Source organism: Carassius auratus, chromosome 26 (assembly GCF_003368295.1).
Source record: "Carassius auratus strain Wakin chromosome 26, ASM336829v1, whole genome shotgun sequence".
Classification (NCBI taxonomy): Eukaryota; Metazoa; Chordata; class Actinopteri; order Cypriniformes; family Cyprinidae; genus Carassius; species Carassius auratus.
Window position 1 is genome coordinate 24,033,588 of NC_039268.1, and position 12,940 is coordinate 24,046,527.

Genomic DNA, 12,940 nt, shown 5'->3' on the forward strand with positions numbered 1-12,940 from the left:
CTTCTAATGATGTAGCAAGTACATCGGGTGTTATGTGAAGTGTTCCCGGTTCCGGTTTACCTAATTAATGCAGCCTAAAAATCCTTTAACGGATTTGGATATTAAAAGCATATTAGTATGTTATGTGTAAGCCAGGTGAAAGAGATGGGTCTTTAATCTAGATTTAAACTGCAAGAGTGTGTCTGCCTCCCGAACAATGTTAGGTAGGTTATTCCAGAGTTTAGGAGCCAAATAGGGAAAGGATCTGCCGCCCGCAGTTGATTTTGATATTCTAGGTATTATCAAATTGCCTGAGTTTTGAGAACGTAGCGGACGTAGAGGAGTATAATGTAAAAGGAGCTCATTCAAATACTGAGGTGCTAAACCATTCAGGGCTTTATAAGTAATAAGCAATATTTTAAAATCTATACGATGTTTGATAGGGAGCCAGTGCAGTGTGGACAGGACCGGGCTAATATGGTCATACTTCCTGGTTCTAGTAAGAACTCTTGCTGCTGCATTTTGGACTAGCTGTAGTTTGTTTACTAAGCGTGCAGAACAACCACCCAATAAAGCATTACAATAATCTAACCTTGAGGTCATAAATGCATGGATTAACATTTCTGCATTTGACATTGAGAGCATAGGCCGTAATTAAGATATATTTTTGAGATGGAAAAATGCAGTTTTACAAATGCTAGAAACGTGGCTTTCTAAGGAAAGATTGTGATCAAGTAGCACACCTAGGTTCCTAACTGATGACGAAGAATTGACAGAGCAACCATCAAGTCTTAGACAGTGTTCTAGGTTATTACAAGCAGAGTTTTTATATCATATAATTAACACCTCTGTTTTTTTAGAATTTAGCAGTAAGAAATTACTCGGCATCCAGTTTTTTATATCGACTATGCATTCCATTTGTTTTTCAAATTGGTGTGTTTCACCGGGCTGCGAGGAAATATAGAGCTGAGTATCATCAGCATAACAGTGAAAGCTAACACAATGTTTCCTGATGATATCTCCCAAGGGTAACATATAAAGCGTGAAGAGTAGCGGCCCTAGAACTGAGCCTTGAGGTACTCCATACTGCCTCAGTCTCAGTACTATGATACAGTCTAAATCCTGACTGGAAATCCTCACATATACCATTTTTCTCTAAGAAGGAATATAATTGTGAGGATACCACCTTTTCTAGTATCTTGGACAGAAAAGGGAGATTCGAGATTGGTCTATAATTAACTAGTTCTTTGGGGTCAAGTTGTGGTTTTTTGATGAGAGGCTTAATAACAGTTTGAAGGTTTTGGGGAGATATCCTAATGACAATGAGGAATTAATAATAGTCAGAAGAGGACCTATGACTTCTGGAAGCACCTCTTTTAGGAGCTTAGATGGTATAGGGTCTAACATACATGTTGTTGGTTTAGATGATTTAACAAGTTTATACAATTCTTCCTCTCCTATAGTAGAGAATGAGAGGAACTGTTCCTCAGGGGGTCTATAGTGCACTGTCTGATGTGATACTGTAGCTGACGGCTGAATGATTGCAATTTTATCTCTAATAGTATCGATTTTAGAAGTAAAGTAGTTCATAAAGTTATTACTGCTGTGGTGTTGGGAAATGTCAACACTTGTTGATGCTTTATTTTTTGTTAATTTAGCCACTGTATTGAATAAATACCTGGGGATATATTTGTTTTCTTCTAAAAGAGAAGAAAAGTAATCAGATCCAGCAGTTTTTAATGCTTTTCTGTAGGATAGGTTACTTTCCCGCCAAGCAATATGAAATACCTCTAGTTTTGTTTTCCTCCAGCTGCGCTCCATTTTCCGTGCTGCTCTCTTTAGGGTGCGAGTATGCTCAGTATACCATGGTGTCAAACTGTTTTCCTTAACCTTCCTTGAGTGTAAAGGAGAAACTTTATTTAAATGCTAGAAAAGAGAGAGTCCATAGATTATGTTTTGGATATGCTAAGGAATTGGGATAAATCAGTAAGATTAGTAACAAAGCAGTCTTTTGTGGTAGAAGTAATTGTTGTACCATACTTATAGCTAAAACTTTAAATTATATTCCTTGTTACATGAAGTTTGCACAAGACTAAATAATGTTCTGAGATGTCATCAACATCAATTCCATGTGACATCATTAAATCTAGTGTATGATTTTGACAGAGTAGGTCCTGAGACGTGTTGTCTAATCCAAATAGAATGCAGAAGGTCTATGAATGCTGATCCCATTGCATGTTTCACATTACCAACATGGAAATGACTGGAATCGACTGAAATCTAACTCTAACCCTAACCTAAATAGCATATAAAACAAATTTCTGCACTCTAGCACCTAAGTATAACTAGATATAGAGGTGGGGGGTGATCATTTCAGGGGTGGATGAAAACCATTTCTTTTCAACAGGTCAGGTCTGCCCTAAAAGCTTGACCAATTGTCTATGAAACCTATGTTATTCTGTGGCCACCACTTAGACATCCAGCCATTGAGTGATGACAATCTGCTATGCATCTCGTCACCACGGTAAGCAGGGAGGGGACCAGAGCATATTACAGTGTCTGACATCGTGCTTGCAAGTTCACACACCTCTTTAAAGTTATTTTTAGTGATCTCCGACTGGCGAAGTCGAACATCATCAGTGCCGTACGTTAAGCATTAGCCAGCACTTTTAAATTTGCAAAGATGTCAGGCGCTCTGGCTCCTGGTAAACATTTGACTATGGTGGCTGGTGTCTCTATATTCACGTTCCGTACAATAGAATCACCAATAACTAGAGCACTTTCATCAGGTTTCTCAGTAGATGCCTAATCTAGTGCCCTAACATTCTTACTGTCCTCAATTAAAGTTTGGATGCATGTCTCTAATTCTGAAATCTTCTCTGTCAGCCTAACTATTTCCCTGCATTTATCACATGTGAATCCCTCTTCAGTGACAGAGATAGATAAACTGTACATGTGGCAAGAGCTGCAAATAACGATAGCAGGAGAAGCCATTACTCACCGTGCTTGATGAAATATTCTTACTGCGGTTGTTTGATGAACTTGTGAAAAAAATGCAGAGAGAGAGTAGCGAGAGAGAGCAGAGGAGAAAAGAAAAAAGCGATAGACACGAATGGAAACGCTAATGACAAGCTAACGAGTGCTAACGCAATGCAGGTGCACTGCACTCACGGATTTAAAATAAAAGTGAACGATCAATTTAATCAGAGTAGATTGATAGATAATATAAAATATATGGTGGGAATAAAGTTATATTTTATCACTTTAAACAACAGAGTGATAGTAAGATAAAGAAAAAAAAACAAAGCTACACAGAGCTATGATCACAAACAGTAGCAAGGCCAGCAGGAAGCAGGAATAACACTGTCTACCTAAAGTCATATATCAAAAATGATACTGTATTTTTTTTTTAAAAGCAGCTTTATTAATTGTTTACAACCGTGCAAAAGCTATGATGTGGCATAAGAATGAGTTCATTTGAACACATGTATTCTCTGTAATTAACTGATGAAGCAACATTTAAGGTCCTTGCACAGAGAATGAATTTTGTTTTTTTTCATATTCACCTTTCCTATCAAAATGCTTGGTATGGACGCAAAAACGCAGAAAATGGATCCTGATCAAAATATTTTTATGATGGACAAAACTTTTGGAGGCAGTGTGTAAGCATGATCGACACAATGTGAGGTCACAGTTATTTTTTACCTATTTCGAATTTCAGACTCAGTGTGCAGGACCTTTATTCTCACAGAGTCTTCTGTTTCCTTCAGAATTACATTTTGAGAACAGCATTTCATGTGAACTAACTAAAGTCTAACAACTGTTGGTGACTAAATCCACTTGTTGAGTCGTGACATACTGAATACCGATAGTGAATACTGTTTCCATTGTTAATTGAGAAAACTATCTCAACATTTATTTATTTATTTACAGCACATGTTTAGGCTAATCTCAAATGTGTACAGAAGAGTATCCAGGCTCATAGCTTCTCAGACACTGTCATACAATACAAAACATTGTCTCAGACAATATTTTAACAATTATTGCTGAGATAATCTAACCCTAATTCTCAAAGAAACCTTTTTAGATTTACAGATACACATAATTTAGTATTTTAATTTGTTCACCCTTGTAGTGGGGACCGCTGTCTGGACACACAACATAAAGTCACCATTATTTATAGCACTTTTTACAATGAAGATTGTGTTAGAGCAGCTTTATTAACAGATTTTGTGTTTTTCCACTCATGATCTGTCAAACACACGGTCTTGTGTTTCTCTCTCTCCGGTCCGGTCCGGTCTGGTCTGGTCTCAGCGGTGTCGGTGTGTGAGGCCGTGCAGGTCTCAGTCCGTGACGAGCGACGCTTTGCAATGCTCTTCCAGTCGGTGGTTCTGCCGTGTCATTACACCAGCGTCTCCACTCAGACTCCAGTCATCCAGTGGTGGTACAAGTCTTACTGCCGCGATCGAAGCCGTGATGCCTTCCGCTTCCCCGACACGCTGGCGGTCCACGGCTCCGAGCTCGGCTCCTCCGTTCATCTGGACTGCGGGGACAGCGGCCGGACGGTGCGCATCGTGGCTTCTGGACAGGGCTCGTCCATCACCCTCGCTGAACACTACAAGGACCGGGATATTTCCATCATCAACAGTGAGTCGCAGCTGATCGATTAATCTAACGATTATAAGGGCGATTAATCAGCTAACTGTCAATTTTTCAGCTTTTGCAGTTAGTTCAAATATTAAGTTATATGTATTCTAACAAATATATAGAGATAATCACTTAAGCTTTTGAAAATCATGTTATGTTATTACAATTAATTAATACAAATAAATATATTTGGCACACAATATGAGATGACAGACAGGGAAAATCTTATTTACCATTTAATCAGCTGTAGGAAAAAGAAACTAAACAACACATCATTCTGCCTAATATCTCCTTTTGTAAGTCATATTGATAAGAAACAAAATAAAGATATAAAAATGTCTCATGTTTTGAAAATCAGTACTTTATAAATAAATGTGACGTGACTGGACTTCACTGGAGTACCCAAATGCAGAGCTCGTACAAACATCATCATCGCTGTAATCAAAGTAGGGTTGGGAATCGAAAATCAATTCCAGTTCCAGAATCTGATACTTAGGGTCAGGAATCGGATACTTGTTGTAAAATGAAAACTGCAGGTTGCCTATTAATTCCTGTGTGCACTTCTTCTTTTTTAGGTGGCGAAAAGGGGCTGTTAAAAATGTATTTGTCTTTGAATCATTAATTCAAAAGATTTCTTCAAAAACACTAATTCGTCCAATAATGAAACAATTAAATCTTGAGTGAATCATTGAATCATTCCCTTCATAAATTCCATAAGATTCTGTTTACTTGTCTAATAATTTTCTTCAGAATTGTGTGGGAACTACCACCTCCATTTGAAAGAAAAAAAAATTATGTATCCAGAATCATGCGGCTCTATTTTGCACACAAACAGCTCTTAAAGGGTGCTGAATATCATGAACAAAAATCAGCTGTCTACATAAAAACTAGAATCTATTAAAGGGTTAGAATTTTCATGTTGGCATGAACTAACCCTTTAATTGAGTCTAATTTTTATGTAGACGGCTGATTTTTATTCATGATATTCAGCAGTAATTAAATGTTTTGCAAAAAGAGAGACAGAATAAATGTGTTTGATATCTAAATGTTTTTTTTCCACATTGTAATCGAAACTGGGAATCAATAAGATCAATAATATGTAATCGATAAACAGAATCGGAATAGATAAAATTCAAATGATATTCAACCCTAAATTAGATGCTTTCTTAACTGCTGCTTTCACTCCACTGTCACTTTTGCTGTGTTTATTTATATATTGAGGGGAAAGCATGCTGCATATATTTAAATATTCATGCAAACACCACTCATCAGCTTCAGGTTCAGCTGCTTTTGCTCTGAAGCGCGGTCTTCTTCTCTTGAATTGCATCCCAGAAGAATTACAAACCGAATACTGCAGGCTTCTACATTATGTCATATGAGATCAAACGACTACTCGACAACAAAAATATTTGTCAGCAGTGTTGACCAATTGATTCAGCCCTAGTTTACTCTAGGTCATGCTGATCCAAACCTGCTTGAGTTTTGTCTTATGTGGACCGGAGATGTTTATAAGGACGGGGTCTGCTGAGCTCTGTGAAGCTACATGAAACATCATAAAAGAACTGGAGTCATGATTCACACGAGGAACCGATCAGAGATCAGTCGATTCAACATCAGATGCTCCCCTTGTGTCTTCTCAAACATGAAACTGAAATTGTAAAATAAAAAAATACAATTTGAGTCTGTTCCTCACACAAAGCATCATATGACTTCAGAAAACATCAAATATAACATGTTGAATGTTGTTGAGAGTGAAAGTAAAATGTAGGTCAGATGTGAAGTGTTTTTAGATCTATTCATGAGAAAAGATTCACAGATAGAATCAGAAGTGCAAACACACTAGTGTAAGTACTGTTTTGTAGAGTACAGAATTGAAGGAAGCTTTAGAGTTTGAATAGAAGCGCGAGACAGGAGCTCACGATTTATAACATGGCAACACATTTACCCAGCATTCTTTCATTCATTCAGAGCTGAAATACTGCTTCACATTTACTGATTACAACAGAGGGAGAGATTTTTGTGCTTCTCCCAGGAGTCACACACACTCAGATACACACACATGCGTGTACACACACACACACACACACACACACACAGAGTGATTCTCACAACTGATTTAGAGTCTAACTCTTTAAGTGTTTGTCTGAGGCATCATGGGAACGTCAGGCTGAAGTTGGAGGCTCGAGGGATCTCTCCACTTTTCAGTCTTCATCCGTTGTCTTGTGTTTAACTGACATGAATGATGTTACTGTGAATTCATTCTCCACCCACCAACAAGCATAAGACACTTTATGCAAATGCTTAAAGCAAATGCTTACTGGCACAAAACAAATGTGGTGTTTATTACTAAATTCACACCCATGACTTTGCTGTTGCTCGCGTCATGCTCTGCTGTTTGAGCGAAAGCTGATATTAACATGCAGATGAATGTAATTCCTCAGATAGGACAGCATTACACACACAGACAGCTGTAGAAACATAACCAAACCAAGTATGAGATAATGATGTCTGGATCTGATCTGATGTGGCTCTGCTGTGTGTGTACCTCCTCACAGGAAGTGATGCTCATTGTACCGACAGCTTCCTGTTTCTGAATTAGTCTGTTTACTCACTCCAGCGACCACAGGGACAATCATATCCCTCCTTCCTCTGACACAATACAATTTATACACATTAAAAGTGTGTTTGATCTGAAAGTGTCCACATCATTATTGTAGTTGTGGGATGAGCTTCTCGTTAATCATCATCACTGTACATTTTTGTCTTTTATTTAAAGAGAGTTGTTCTAGTTTATAATTTTTACATGTTTAGGATGATATTTTTACAGTAAAGATAAGTTATTTTATTTAAAACTGTCTTTTGTGAACATGTAAAATGTTTGTCTCTGTTAACTCTTGGTTGACCAATCTGTCTGTCTGTCTCTCTGTCTGTCTGTCTCTGTCTGTCTCTGTCTGTCTCTCTGTCTGTCTCTCTGTCTCTCTGTCTCTCTGTCTGTCTGTCTCTCTGTCTCTCTGTCTGTCTCTCTGTCTCTGTCTGTCTCTGTCTGTCTCTCTGTCTGTCTCTGTCTCTCTGTCTCTCTGTCTGTCTTTGTCTCTCTGTCTCTGTCTGTCTCTGTCTCTCTGTCTCTCTGTCTGTCTTTGTCTCTCTGTCTCTGTCTGTCTCTGTCTCTGTCTGTCTCTGTCTGTCTCTCTGTCTGTCTTTGTCTCTCTGTCTCTGTCTGTCTCCGTCTGTCTCTCTGTCTGTCTTTGTCTCTCTGTCTCTGTCTGTCTCCGTCTCTCTGTCTGTCTGTCTCTGTCTGTCTCTCTGTCTCTCTGTCTCTGTCTGTCTCTCTGTCTGTCTTTGTCTCTCTGTCTCTGTCTGTCTCCGTCTGTCTCTCTGTCTGTCTTTGTCTCTCTGTCTCTGTCTGTCTTTGTCTCTCTGTCTCTGTCTGTCTCTCTGTCTCTGTCTGTCTCTCTGTCTGTCTCTCTGTCTCCGTCTGTCTCTGTCTGTCTCTCTGTCTCTGTCTGTCTCTCTGTCTGTCTCTCTGTCTCTGTCTGTCTTTGTCTCTCTGTCTCTGTCTGTCTCTCTGTCTCTGTCTGTCTCTCTGTCTGTCTCTCTGTCTCCGTCTGTCTCTCTGTCTGTCTTTGTCTCTCTGTCTCTGTCTGTCTCTCTGTCTGTCTGTCTCTGTCTATCTGTCTCTGTCTGTCTCTCTGTCTGTCTATCTGTCTCTCTGTCTCTCTGTCTCCGTCTGTCTGTCAGAGGCAGACCTGCGCATCGGTGAGCTGCAGTGGGGTGACAGTGGTGTTTACTACTGTAAAGTGGTGATTTCGGATGATTTGGAGGGACAGAATGAAGCACATGTGGAGCTGCTGGTGTTGGGTGAGCACACACACACTCACAGGAAACACACACTCACAACAGGAAATGAGTGACCGGATACTGGGATTTTCTCCCTAAACCAGTTAAAATTAACCCTGTCAGGCTTGATATGATCAGGCTTTGTTTGCTTTTCATTAACTGCTGGTGGTTAAATATAAAATGTAAATTCTGTAATGTTTACTTGTTGCATTCGTGTACATCTGCAGTTAGGGATCAGCAGTATTAGTAAGAATCTGAAATGGTTTTGATATCTAAAGTGTCTCTGGAGTCTATGAACTTCCCTCAAACTGCTCTGTTGTGTTCTGGGAATGAGAGTGATCTGCACACAGTGTGAAATATAGAGCGACTTGAAAAGGTCTGACTGACCGTCTGAAGAACTGAAATACAGTCATGATTTATGCCGGTTGTGTTCTTTCTGTTCACTTCTCTGTGTGGGATTTTCTCTTTTTGGAGCAGATGCATAGAATATACAGTTTGTACAGAATAAAAACCATTACGCCTATGGATAGTCCCCACAAGTATAGCTGACCAGATGTGTGTGTGTGTGTGTGTGTGTGTGTGTGTGTGCCAGCTGACCACACAAAGAGCACGATGATCTAGTGCTGGATGTGCTGCCATGGTAACAGTGAGGCTTTCTGTGTCCAGCTGTGCAGTGTGAGGTAAAGACTCATTGTGTGAATCTGAATGCATACAGGAGTCAGATAAAGAAAGGACACGCCAGGGCTTGAGTCATGGAGCCTTCATTTCGAGGGCAGGAGTTTGTCCCTGTAATTTGCCTATAGACCGAATCTTTTCTGACGTAATGGAGCCTGAACTCTTTGAGAAGTGAGCTGAGAGACGTCAGTGAAGAAAGGCAACAGTAAGAGATGACTGATGTTGATGTTATTCATGGCCATCACACACTCTATATTCCAGCTCTCTCGTTACAGTCATTTGAAGAAAACAATCATTGTCATTACCGGAGAACGGTAATTTTATAGTTCTTACATGCTAAACCATGTAATTGATATCCTGCTTGTGATGCAGTAAAAACTTATTTTTTAGACATTAAGGAGTTTAGTTGTGCTTAATTGTCAGAATAATACATATCCTCAACACCTCACAACTGAAGAACATCTAAAACCAGTGAGATATCAGTCCTGATGAATGACCTGCATGAGACCTGTAGGGTTTTCTTTCTTCTGTGGAACACAAATGATGATATTTTGGGTTTTCCATGCAGTTAGAGTCAGGGGGCTCAGATCCCGAAAGCAGACAGAATTCCAGAAGGAATGTGCTTTAAGCCTCGGAGCTGCTTCCTGTTTGTGTGTTCAGAGTACAGTCGAACACCAGGAGTTCAGTGAAGGCACAGTGCAGATCAAACAAGCTGTGCTCCACAGGTCGAGAGGAATGTCACAAGAGATGTTTTTCAAGTCCGGTAGCTGAAGGAAAGGAATTTGGATTTTTAAAGGATTAATAGTTTTACCAGGGTGAAGAAAATGAAGTCACATGTTACAACTAAACCAAAACTCAACTTCTCCTGAGAACAAGAATTCTTTGTCCAGCCGTGGCTTACTGTATGTTCAGTGTCAGTGACTGTTCTTTGCCTCTTTCACGAAGATCAAACATGAGGAAGCCTTTGACTTTGATGATTGTACCGACTCTCTCCATGAGGTCGTTCATACAAACACCTCGTCGATGAAGCTCCTCCTGTCTGAAGCACTGAGCAGATAAATGAAAGAACTGATCTGTTTTGAACAGAACTGATTTGATTCCTTCATATGAGCATCTAGAAGTCTGTGTTTGGATGTTAGAAAACATGGTGCTTTTGTTTTCCTGACCGCAGTGATCAGTTGTTTAGTTAGTGGTGTTAAGCCCAGCTTCACTATTCTTATAGTTCTTACAGACAGTTGAGATATTCATGTTTATCTTTGAGAAGATGCTACAACTTTATCAAGTGATTCAGGTGCCCTGTTTTCATCTGCTGGACTAGAAAACATCTGAAAGCACAAGACACGACCCTGTTGAGAAACCAGCATATGCTGGTTAGGGATGTTTTGAAGCATGGCTGCTGGTTAGAGCTGGTTTTAACTGGTCCTGATCCGGAGCCAGTTGCTTAGGACCAGCACATGACCAGCTAAAACCAGCTCAAAACATACCATACCTGTGCTGGTTTCTCAACAGGAGAGCCCCGAGACACATCTACAGACCAGGGGATCACACTGACTGTAGAAATGGGAGAAATGAGTGTCTGCATGAATCTTTTACAGCACAGTTATTCATGTTTTAAACAGGTTCTGCTCAGACACACTCCTGCAGATCTCTCTCTCTCTCTGCATGAACGCTTCTCCGTCTACAGCACATGATGCATCTTCCTCTGCTCCATCAGCTGTCGCTCTGCTTCACCTCTCTATGTCTCTCTCTCTCTCTCTCTCTCTCTCTCCGTCTATCTCTCTGTCTCTCCAGGTCAGACAGGTTTGGCCGATGGTCTTCTGCCTGGGTTTAATCTGGAGATTGTTCCAGGTATGAGCTTTCAAACGCACCAGTCTTTGTTTTCTCCTCACTTCCTGCTCTCTAACACTTTAATTCCCGTGTGATGTCATTTCCTGCTAATCCCAGTAATAGCACCAGTCAAACTCGCTGATCAATCCCTGTAACTGACGTAACAGTGTAACTCGTCTGATAACATCTGTCTGCAGTGCTTTACATCATTGCAACAATCAAACCGGTTAGGAATGGATCTTACAACCACCGAGGACGTTTTTCTTATCTGTGTGACATTGGTTAGACGGTCAGTCGTGTGTTTGTTGTGTGAGATGGGTTTGACTCCAGACACAGGAAGTCCATGGTTAGTGTTGAGAGATCAGTAATGAGACGTGAATGCGGAAGCTGATTCAGCGTTACATCTGTTAGACGAAAAGCGTTCATCACTGCTATCACACGAAGACAAGATGAAGCTGTCTATAAAAACTGATCTGCTCACAGATTGCTCTTGATGGCAAAGTGGTTCATGGTACATTTTATGTAACTGATTGAAAAAGAATACTGTTTACACTTGTGTTTATTTTGAGAAATATTAAGTCTGTTTTGTGCTTTATTATTCAAGCTTTATTATGTGTGTGTGTGTGTGTGTGTGTGTGTGTGTGCAAACACACACACGCACACACACGCGCACACACACACATGTGTGTGTGTGTGTGTGTGTGTTTGTGTGTGTGTGTGTGTGTGTGTGTGCGTGTGGAAACCAAGGTGGAAATGGTGATGTTTGTCCCCCGTGAATTAGTAAATGAAAAGATTGAGTAGAAATAACACTGAAACACTGAAACTGAACTGTCGTATTATTCGATATATTTGATTTGAGTAATTTAGATTATGTTTTGGCAAGTGTGCTTTACTCACTAACTCTTGAGTTGAGTTCACCGAGGCCCATCTTTAGCGGGACGTTTACATGTTAGTGAGGAGTATCACGTTTAAAATTGAATTTGTGATTTTACATGGAGCTTTGATTCATTTGATGGACTTTTGTTTTGAACTCATGCTTTTAACATATTTGAGATTCTTTTTTGACTAAATCATGAAGAATGAGTTCCACGAGAAAACCAGAAACATTTGAGCTGAAAATGTGTTTATCACATTCTTTCATGAGTGATTTATTTGGAGTATTTGTGGAGCACATTCCTCGTGGAGATCCTCCCCTCACTTCTGACAGGTGTAATGAAGTGCTTAATCTCACGTGTTAGCTGACTGATTCCAGAGGTGACCGGAAACACCCTGGATGGTTAATATTTTATGTTTGTGTTTTAAATATTACATGACCATAATTCCTGTTAAAGGGGTCATGACATAAATCAAATTTGCCCTGAACTTTTGGCACATAACAGGTCTTTCACAGGGGCACAAACATTTGCATAAATACACAAGACAGCGATGGATAGTCTTCCTCTCAGCATAGGCCCCGCCCACTGCCGTCCAGTCACTTGAGCACACTGAATGCAAAATAGAAATGACAATCACTGTGCTGTAAACAGATGTGTGTCTGTGGTCAGGACAAATGCAGAGTCACAAAGAATCAAGTCAAGTCACCTTTATTTATATAGCGCTTTAAACAAAATACATTGTGTCAAAGCACTGAACAACATTCATTAGGAAAACAGTGCGTCAATAATGCAGAATGATAGTTAAAGGCAGTTCATCATTGAATTCAGTGATGTCATCTCTGTTCAGTTTAAATAGTGTCTGTGCATTTATGTGCAATCAAGTCAATGATATCACTGTAAATGAAGTGACCCCAACTAAGCAAGCCAGAGGCGACAGCGGCAAGGAACCGAAACTCCATCGGTGACAGAATGGAGAAAAAAACCTTGGGAGAAACCAGGCTCAGTTGGGGTCAGTTCTCCTCTGACCAGACGAAACCAGTAGTTCAATTCCAGACTGCAGCAAAGTCAGATTGTGCAGAAGAATCATCTGTTTCCTGTGG

General features: G+C 40.0%; 1 protein-coding gene across 1 annotated transcript in view; it reads left to right on the plus strand.

The window, feature by feature from the left end:
- LOC113044712 (immunoglobulin-like domain-containing receptor 2) overlaps positions 1-11,624 on the plus strand; it is a 15,162-nt gene extending 3,538 nt beyond the window's left edge. The window contains exons 2-4 of the mRNA XM_026204897.1: positions 4,294-4,626; positions 8,365-8,484; positions 10,930-11,624. Coding sequence (XP_026060682.1) covers positions 4,294-4,626; positions 8,365-8,484; positions 10,930-11,060 — 584 coding nt within the window. The 3' untranslated portion in view covers positions 11,061-11,624. The remainder of the gene's footprint in view (positions 1-4,293; positions 4,627-8,364; positions 8,485-10,929) is intronic.
- The last annotated feature ends 1,316 nt before the right edge of the window (positions 11,625-12,940 follow it).